Source organism: Monodelphis domestica, chromosome 2 (assembly GCF_027887165.1).
Source record: "Monodelphis domestica isolate mMonDom1 chromosome 2, mMonDom1.pri, whole genome shotgun sequence".
Taxonomy (NCBI): domain Eukaryota; kingdom Metazoa; phylum Chordata; class Mammalia; order Didelphimorphia; family Didelphidae; genus Monodelphis; species Monodelphis domestica.
The window spans coordinates 237,633,620-237,644,197 of record NC_077228.1 but is presented as its reverse complement, the minus strand read 5'-3'; the positions used below and the strand labels follow the sequence as shown (position 1 = coordinate 237,644,197).

Below are 10,578 nucleotides of genomic sequence, written 5' to 3'. Positions count from 1 at the left end.
TATTTTTTGTATGTCATGGCAGTCTGGTAAATCCTAAAGACTCCCTTTGCAGAATAAGATTTTTTTAGGCAACGGGTGTTAAGTGACTTGCCCAGGGTCACACAGCTAGGAAGTGTCTGAGATCACATTTGAACCCAGGATCTCCCATCTCTAGGCCTGACTCTCAATCTACTGAGCCACCCAGCTGCCCCCAGAATAAGATTTTTATATGCATAAAATAAAATATAGAGGATTACAAAGTAAAATCAATTATATTGAAAAATAGTAGTAATTTTTTTTTTATCACAAATCCTCCTTCCATTGATCCCAGGTTAAGAACCCCTAGTCTAGGGGATAGCTGGGTGGCTCAGTGGATTGAGAATCAGGTCTAGAGACAGGAGGTCCTAGGTTCAAATCTGACCTCAGACACTTCCCAACTGTGTGACCCTGGGCAAGTCACTTAATCCCGGTTGCCTAGCCCTTACTACTCTCTTGCCTTGGAGCCAATACACATTGATTCCAAGACGGAAGGTAAGAGTTTAAAAAAAAAACAACCCTGGTCTAAGGTATGCCATGCCATTGCTTACAAGCCTCAATCAGAAAGTTGTTTTTCCAGCTTTTTTTTAAAGGCCTTCTTACTATAATCATAATCTATTTTCACTTTCTTTAGCCTCAAAAGAAAAAAGGACATAACTCTATTAACAGTCCTATACACAAATATAAAACTGACTTTTCTAACCCTTCTGTATAAGCAAAATTATAGAAGCAACTGCTTAACTCCGAGTTTAACCCCAAAACAGATAAACTCCAAGCCATTGCTGGCCAAATATATACCTCATTCTCCCCCAAGGCCTCTAACCCTGCTACATGGATCCCTTGCTTATTGATTGAAGTCATGTAAATATAAGGTAAATTTCTATAAAATAAACATCATGCTTCCCTAATTCCCAATATAAAAGAGACAGCAGAGTGGGGTATATAAAGCACTGATCTCACAATCAGAAAGATCTAGGTTCAGTGGTTTGAAACTTATGAACTGTTTATTTTTTTATTTGGGGGAATTTTCTGATTTTTTCATTTTTTCTTCATGGTTAACCATAGGTAATTGAATCAATAGATACTGAATTGGTAGACACAGCACACAACTGTACACATTATTTATTCTAAACTATTATTCAGATTCCTTACATATAAGTTAAAAACTCATTTCTTCTGGAAGTAGGAACTTTATATAATCAACAGATTTTTAAGACAATCTTTCTTTGTGATTAAAAATACTATGCTTCTTTTTAAATCATTTAAAATCTAAAATCTCTAATCCTCTGAATTCTGTACCCTAAATACAAAGTGATCACCCAATTCTGATCAGATTTTTGGATTAAAAGTCTCCAGCCCTTCCTCTGATTTTCTATAATCCTTTAGAGTTATAAGACCAAGAGCAAGGCAGAGTCCTCTACTAAATGTTTAATGTAATACTATCAATTGTCCTTTGTCCATGCCAATAGAATGGAGTGGCATGGATCATCTAAATAAGATTTCATTTGGCTTTAGAATATATTTAAACATTCCTCTCCCTACTCACCCCCAACCCCAGCACATACCTTTTTAAGTGTGTTTGGCTAAGGCTATTAACATAATATTGCATTCCTGAGGATATATAACTAATGGAGGAAAGACATTTTAGAAGCATGCTCAACGGCAGGGTTAAGTGACTTTAGGAATGGACATGGGCAACAGAAAGTTTTGATCTATTATTTCATTGGTGTAGAAAGCTCCCATGGGGAAAAAACTCCCTCCACTGATTGTGTGTGTGTGTGTGTGTGTGTGTGCGCGCGCGCGCATGTGCGTACGTGCACATATATATAGTTTTCTCAACACAATGTAAATTCCTTGAGAGTACAAACTGCATCCCTAACACAGTGCCTAACATAGAGTAGATGCTTAAAAAATGCTTGCATATTGACTGATGCTGAGTAACAGTTGTTTTTTTTTTTTTGTAAATTATAATCTTAGAGAGTTACCTGGGACATTAAGTCACTTTCTTAGTCACACAGTCAGTACATATTCATGGAAGCCAAATGAATGAATGAATACAATGTATTAAGTACTAGGGATACAATCATAAAATGAGGCAATCCTTGCTCTTAAAAGCTTATATTATAATGGATAAGGAAACACTTACACAATGGGAGTGGTGGACAAGGAAGGCATTCTTGGTCTGGAAAGTCACAAAGTTTGGAACCAGAAAACAGTTCACTCGTGTCCTTTCCAGAAATAATCGTAGTATTGATTGAATCAACAGTTTTCATAGCAAGATGTGGAAGGTAGGAGAGGTTATGAATGATGTCCCTTGCAGTGCAAGGCAGAAAATAGGTGGGTGAAGATGAAGACAGGTGGGCCAGGCAATATAAGGGGAAAAGCTCAGCTTTTTGGTTTCTGGTGGCCAAGTCTGGAGGGTGGAACAGTAATAGCAACAGTGGCAGGAAAGAAAATGACTACAATCGAGTTTATCATATAGAGTGTAAAAAATAATAGCTGACATTTTATAGCACTTCCATTTTTATTTCATTTAATCCTCACAATAGTCTTATGAAATTTAGGGGAGGAAACAACATTTATTAAGAACACCCCATGTGTCAAGTACTGTGTAGTGTACTGAGAGCTTTAGAAATATTATCTCACTTGAGAAAGGTCATGCATTTTTAGATGAGGTATCTGAGGCTTAGAGATGTGCCCAAACCCCACCCTTCTAAGGGTGGTGACCAATGTAATGACTAGAGAGTTACTCCTGAAAAAAAAGGAAATGAGAAAGAGTAACCAAACCCATAAAAGGGTAGGAGCTAGAAAGAGGGAGCAATTAGTTCTGCTAATTCTAATCCTAATCAACCACATCATATCCATGTCCATCATTTCTGAAAATTCAGATATTCACCAGCCTATGGGCCCTAGAGCTGAACTATATATATGACCTCTTGCAGGCTTGAATTCAGAAGGTTGCAGAGGTACAAGTTGTCAAAATTCTTCTTTTCAAAGTAAAGTTTGGGAAGACACTTTTCCTTCCTCCTGTTTTCACCTTTCCCCTAGACACATTGACAGTTTCTACTAAGTATAAGATAGACAATCTATTAAGAAGAAAACCAAACACATATGAGATGTAACCATTCTCCTCCTATACACTTCTGCCTCTCTACAAGAATTCTATTAGGATGTAAACACCTTAAGGGCAAGAACTGTTTTGTACTTATTTTCATTTTCCCAAGGAAGCACAGTTCCTAGAACAGAATGAGCACTACCCTCAATGCTTGTTGAACCAGATATCAAAAATTACTTGCCTTACTGTTGTCCTCATAAGGGAAAATTAAAGCTGGTAAGTAGAGACCTGGTCCCTAGAAACTTTGTAAAAACCTTTCCTTCCAGGTTCTCTGAAGAAGCCTTTCTCCAAAGTTCTTTCCCTGGCTTCAAGGCACTGAAAATATCAAGCACTGGAACAAAGCCAAGAGCTTTAAGAATGGGCCAGGCCAGTCTTGCAAATAACAGCTTTCCCATAGTATGTCTATTTATACCAAGCAAGTAATACCTGTAAACTGGGGAGTGGAGAAGAGATGTATTTGGGGGGACACTTACAGCCAGCTTTTTACTTCCTTTCTTCTTTACCTCTCTTCTCTATAAAAATATTTTGCCGATATATAGCAATCTTTAAATTTTATAAGCACTTTTGTCATAAAAGGACCAAATACACTGGATTTTAAGTCAAAGGACCTTGACTCAAATCCTTTCACTAATGACCTTCATAACCTTGACTCTAAACCCAAAGCTCCAGAAGCGACCATTTAATCTTTGTAAGGCTATAAAAAACAATTGTTCCCAAGTTAAGTAAATCACTCAGAGAACAACTTCAGGAATCCTAACACTGAAAAGGGGTATCTTAGCCACAAGTTACATTCCATTCCTCCCCAAATCTCCATACTCTGCCCTCATTAAAAAAAAAAAATCCTAACTTCAGGCTTAGTATTGATTGTAAGGCAGAAGAGTAGTAAGGGCTAGGCAATGGGGGTTAAGTGACTTGCCCAGGGTCACACAGCTAGGAGGTGTCTGAGGTCATATTTGAACCTAGGACCTCCCATTTCTAGTCCTGGCTCTCAATCCACTGAGCTACCCAGCTGCTCCCTCTACCCTCATTTTTAAACCGAGTATAATCACCCATTCTTTGTCATATTTTCAGATGAAAGTCCAATTTTCATTTTCCAAAATTCACTTTACTTCCATGACCCTCTCAGCTGCTAAGCATTTTAAATGATAGTGTGAAAAGTGCTTCTCATATGTTCAGAAGCCTGTTACCAAGTCCAGATAAAAAGGCAAAGCAAGTCACCTGAGCAGGATGACTCTTGCCACTTATATCAGCACCAGGTAGCTGTAATGGATTTTTTGTTAGTGCTGTCTTTGAGCCATACAAAGTACCTGGAGGAAATGTTTGTAGCCTACGGATGATAAATTAGAACATCTGAACAGGGAGTAAAATTGCTCAGCCTTGGCCCTGCTTCTAGACCCAGTCAAATGATCAAAAAAGAAAATGAAATGTAACCAAAAACTGCTTCTTTCTTAGAGCAAAACCTTCACCTAAACTTCCTGGTTGGAATTTTCCAGAAACATACAACTAGAATCCAAGAAAACACCCTACCTGACACAGCCCAGCAAATCAGGCAGTATAGCCCAGGGATCAGACACAGAAGTGCTCCATATGAATCAGGCTTGGTACCATTTGCTTATTCTCTCCCCAGAAACCTCAGTTTTCACAACTGTAAAGCAGAAATCTTTTCCTACTCCTTTTAATTGGGAATTGCATGGTACTGGTGTGATCATGATTCTGGTCAGACCAGATAGCTTTATTCTGTTGCATGCCCATCCCATTCCCTTAATTTCATACAGCTGTTTGAAAAATGTATGCTCTTTGTCAGAAAATGGAACGAGAGAAGCTGAAAAGAGACTGGTGTCCACACATCCCCACTTAAAAATATCTTCAAGTATATGCCCTAATTACAGTAGGGCAGATGTGTTTTCTTTATTACTTGAAGTCTTTTCCCTGCTAGACACTCCAAGAGATGAAGATCCATGGAGTCGTGTAACTGAAGCCACTTAAGATATATATGGAGAAAAGGCACTTAAAAAAAACCCCTTCTTAAGGTACCCACTGTTTAGGGTGGCATGATCAGATTGTCCGAGAACTGTACTGCTCTCCAACTTTCTTATGGCAATTCCCTGGAGCTCTTCTTGACCACTGTTCTCTTTCTCTTCTAATGCCTCTTCTTTTCCTGACAAAAACTCTTCTGTATCCTCATAACATTATGTTTGAACCTCAAATGTACTCACATGATGTACTTTGCATTATATTGACTTGTGCATTTGTCCTTAATCCATTTGATTTAAAGATCCTCTAGGGCAGAGGGCCTCATCACATAGCTTTTAGCAACCCAGCATATTAACTTGCATTCACAGCAGGTTCTTAATAAATGTGGAATCTGTTTATATTCTAAAACTTTATATCAAATCATACATGGTGCTACACTAAATCTAAATAGACAGTTCTTCTTAGGAAAGCTTTTGGATTGAAATTCAGCCTCCAAAACACACAAAATAAATGTGTCTAATTTTGGTTGCCATGTTGCTCTTCCTGACAACAGCTGAAAATCAAAGTGGAAAGGGAGGAAAATATATATATAAACATCTTCCAAAACAGGAGTTCTCAACCTGGGGTCTGTGGTACTTTAACATTTTGCTAACTGTATTTTAATGTAATTGGTTTCCTTTGTATTCCATGAAGTTCATGTTATGCATTTGAAAACTTTATTCTAAGAAAAGTTCCCTAGGCTTCACCAGACTGCCAAGAAGTCCATGATGCAAAAAAAGGTTAAGAATTTTGATCAATATGTCTTTGTTAGCAAAAAAGGCAAAAGTATATTGGATCTTTACCACAAAAGGAAAATGGCTATTACCAGAGGACTAAGCAACTTACACAACCAGAATTTGAACTTTAGGTCTTCTAACTCCAAATCCCAGTATCCCATGTTGCCTCTATTTACAAATACACACACACACACACACACACACACACACACACACACACACACACAAATATCTTAAGAAGGAAAGCTAGGTGGCTCAATGAATTAAGAAACAGGAGGTCCTGGGTTCAAATGGGACATGACACTTCTTGGCTGTGTGACCCTGGGCAAGTCACTTAACCACCATTACCTGGCCCTTACCTAATCTTCTGCCTTGGAACTGATTCTCAGTATAAATTCTAAGACCGAAGGTAAGGATTAAAAAAAAATTAAATTAGAAAGAAAAAAAATCACAAGAGAATTTGGGTCAATGTTAAATAGAATTTAATAATCACTTGGTTCTAAAGTTTGGACACTAAAAAAATCTACAAAAATAAATGCAGGCTGCACTGAAATTTAAAAGATGATTCTGCTTAAAAAAAAAAGGCAAAGTCCTCATGCCATAATGAATAGAGTCCTGGTAACATAATCAAGAGGCTCAGGTTCAAATCTTGCCTCTGATACTCCCTAGCTTTGTGACTGTAAGCAAATCAGTCTCAAAACAATTCTGTCATCTGTCAAATAGAAATAACAATATTCATATTACCTGCAGTTCAATTTATTGTGAATAAAATGCTTTGCAAACCTTAAAATGATGTTCAAACATCAAATCAACAAGCTTTTATTAAACACCAGACATTGTGCTAAGTGCTAGGATAAAATTGAAAAGGCAAAATATGAGTTATTATTGTAGGAGATTTATTGACCAAAGGAAGGAATATCATTAATGATACTGTATCATCACTTTAAGCCTCCCAGTTTAATTCAATCTCTAACCATTCCCAAAAAATAGCTAAAGAGAAGACTGTATTGAGAGACTTGGTCAATCCACATTCTGACACTGGGAAAAAAAGAAGATAGAGAGGGCTGAACTATATGAACTACAAGAGAGTCCAGTTTAGAACAGTGCCTCCTCCTTTTAACAAATAAGGTGCATTCTTCCCCTACCACACCTATAATTGAAATAATCTTGGCACCCTGGTCTGGCAAGTTAGCAGCCAAAAAGGAAGAGGCTTGATGATTAGAGAGGAGACAAGAGAGGAAAAAAAGTAATTGGATTCTCTGGCTCATTTTGGTTCATTCCCAAAGCAGCTGAAATATGTGGGGATGCTTTCTTTAAGCCCAGCCCCTTCCTTACCAGTACCAGTAAACAGGAACCTGTGTGGCTAGAGATCCACGAGTTTCTCCCAAATGTCTGAATCTGATTCAGTCCCATGAGATATGATTCACTGATTCAATAAATCTTGTTACTGCTCTCTTGGTGATGTTGATATACTAGAAAAGGTTCTGACTTTGTAATTAAAAGATATGGGTTTGAATACTGTCATTTAGAACCTGTGTGACTTTGGGTAGATTATTTTTTGAACTTTAGCTGTCTCATCTGTAAAATGAGGGAGTTGGGCTGGATAACATCTAAGGTTTCTAGCTCTCAATTTGTAATTCTGGTTTCAATAAAATTCAATGGGAAATGGAGATTAGAGAAGGCAGTTACCTAGACCTAGCCTACTACCACATCTGAGATTGTTGGGATTAATCTCTCCCCCAAACTGAGCACTTCAAGATTCTCTCATCCTCCCTAAAATCCTATTTCGAAAGAATTGTCTACCCTTCTCTCTTTCAGCTTTAAGGCCAAGGATTCTTAAATTGAGTCATCTATCTAACTATAATTGTATTTATATAAACCTGAATAAATCTTGATCAAATGAAATTCTGACAATCTTTGGAATGATTCACTTTTCCCTTGAGGATCAGGAGCTTTACAAACCTAAATGTGTTTGAATATTATTATTAAAATAAGAAACTATGAATCAAAGCAAAACCCAATCTATGCTTAAGTCCTTCCCACAGGTAGTAGGGACCTAAAAAAGCCTTTGAGGAGGGTCAGCTATAATCCAAAGAAACCAAGTCAGGTGTTTTTGTTGTTGTTGGGAAGAGGGGATGGGTGGAGAAGGTGGAAAACAGGAGATTTTAGAAAAGGATCAACTAAAGTGGGGAGCAGGGAGGAAGGCAAAGCCCAGTTTCAGGACAGGGCAGGTGACAGACGCCTCATCTTGTGTTTCCTTATCTGTCTTGACAAGGGGAAAAAAAAAGCTGTAGGAAAGAGGTTAGAAACAGGAGCTCGAGTTGCAGAGCCCTTAGGGAGAAAAATAAACCTGACATAAAAGCATTGTGGACTAGAGAAGATGACCTTGGTATCTTCTGTTTTGGTTAAACTAAAAAAACCATGGCTAATCATGACCAACAGCTTAAAGGCCTGTGAAGCTATTTATATGTGGTAAGTAGATTGAAATCTATCCTGCTCAGCTTTTTCCTTTATTTTCTTTATTGTCTGCCCGACCCACCATGGATCAGTCCAGCTATCTAAGCTTCTCACCTCCCCTTCTTATTTCCTGACTCCTGTCATCTTCTCCAAGGATTCCGGTGAGGGTCTGATAGCAAAAATTTGCTTTGAAATACCAACAGGGCCAGGTTCAAGGGCAGGATCGCCTTCATCACTCCACCTCCAGTCAACAGAAACTTCAAGAACATTTGTAAAAGTCTCAATGCACACAACACAGAAATCTTAAGACAAAATGAAACCGTTTAACTTCACACAAGCAGAAACCCACATCTGCTTTATGGGAGCACGATGGGCAAGAGTGGCAAAGACTTGGGCCCATCTTTCATACATAGCTTTCACTAAGACAACTCCAGGCTCCCCAAATTTGATCTATGAAGGGCGCCTCACATCCTTCAAGAGGAGGGAGTTTTTTCTTTAAGAAAAAAAAAAAGGAAAGAAAAAGAAAAAGGAGGGGTGCGGATAAAGAAGGGGGGGAGGGGAGAACAACTCATTCAACACCAGGCATGGAACCTTCCCACCTGCAAAAGTTTCTTCCTGAGAGAGGCCTTCAACCTTCACCTCCTCGCCCGATTTTTTGAAAGAGGAATGAAAGGAAGAGGTGGAGAGGAAGAAAGCCCTGCTTTGCCTCTTCTCTGCTGTCTCCCATTCCCTCCCCCACCCCTACTAGCATCCTCAAGCCCGCCGCCTGCCAAAATCAAATCCATTCCCTGGCTCCTTTTCTGGGGTTGGAGCTGCAGTGGAATTTCGGCGGAATTCTGAGGTTGAGAAGCATCAAAGAAATGGAAGGGGGAGGGAAGGAGAGAAAGAGAAGAAAGCAGATAAAGAGGACAAATTGTATGTCAAACTTACGACGGAGTCAAATGAAACTGATGGCTTCTATATTCAGGATAGAGGGGTTCGGGGGTACGGTAGGGGGGAGTTAAAGGTGGATGCTAGTTTAAACTAGTGGTTTTTATTTGGCCACCACATGAGGTTCCCCCCCTCCCCCAGGCCACCGAGATTTTATCTGAGTAGGGGGTGAGGGTGGCTTCCAAGTGCTAAATCCAATAGGCGTTAAAGACCTGGAGGGCAGAGAATGGAGGGGTGGAAGGGAGGTGGCCGCGGAGCCTGCAGAGAATACTACATATTACGAGAGGAACCGCCTTTTCTTACCTACATCTGCATTGCAAAACGCCTGTTGCGGATGCACCGGGGAGCAGCTACAGGCTTCACTGAACCGATCCAGCTTCCAGAGGAGCAGGATGGAGAGGGAGAGCAGGAGACTTCTCGCAGTGGCGTTCATGTCTGGGAGTCCTGGGGGGAGGGGGGCGGGGTTGAGGGGGGCGGTGGCGGCGGCGTTGTTAGAGGGAGCTGCCCGGGAGCGCTTCTGCCTCAGCCTCCTCCCGGGGCGCTGCTGCTGCTGCCGCTGCCTGGGCTGCCTCTTTCCCTCGACCTCACTCCCTTTCTTTCCAGCTAAGAGGAAATGGGGGTGGAGGAGCGCTCGGTTTGAGCCCCGCTGCTCTGACCACACAGAGCTCCCAAGGATTGGGGGCTGGGGTTGGGAGAATTCAGGGGGAGGGCGGCAAAGAAAGGAAACCGAATGAAGCCCTGGTGCACACCCTCCTCACCTGGCAAGCCTCAACCAAAAGAAAGTTTCTGTCTTCTTTGTTGCTTGGAGAGATGGAGAGGAGGGAGGGGGAGGAAAAGTATTTGAAGCAATTCACCAGGAAGTGGAGAAAGAAGAAAAGACCAGGAAAAAAACTGCAGGGCTGTCTTCTCTGAAGCTCCTTCTATGGATATATTTTCTTCTTCTGGCTTGCGCTAAGCCTGGCTTTTTTAATGTGCTCAAAGGATTCTCTGCTCCTCCTCTTGGTGGCTTGGGGCCAGTGCAGGCTGCTGGGCTGCTCCCATCAGCCCCTCTCTTCTCTCTCCTTCCTTTACCTCTAGCCTCGACTTCTGCTCCCATTTACTCCGGCCAGACTAAGGCCTTCCCATAACCAGGTTTTTTGTTCTTCTCTTTTGTGGTCAGCCTGGCGGGTACTGACTGCCTCTCTGGAGCTCCTGAGACCTGGAAGAATGACTGTTTCACACACTACTCACAGCTATACAGACTCCTCCAAAGGGCCTCCCTGACCCGACCCCACCCCACCCCCAGCGCAGCTGGTGATAACTCTCCCTAGA

The 10,578-nt window shown here is 40.7% G+C and overlaps 1 protein-coding gene across 1 annotated transcript in view; it reads right to left on the bottom strand.

The window, feature by feature from the left end:
* The window catches only part of TIMP2 (TIMP metallopeptidase inhibitor 2), a 95,992-nt gene extending 85,787 nt beyond the window's left edge, over positions 1-10,205 (bottom strand). The window contains exons 1-2 of the mRNA XM_001380332.5: positions 10,026-10,205; positions 9,571-9,711 (exon numbers count right to left, since the gene is read on the bottom strand). Of these exons, the coding sequence (XP_001380369.2) occupies positions 9,571-9,700 (130 nt within the window). The 5' untranslated portion in view covers positions 9,701-9,711; positions 10,026-10,205. The remainder of the gene's footprint in view (positions 1-9,570; positions 9,712-10,025) is intronic.
* Positions 10,206-10,578: the final 373 nt, after the last annotated feature.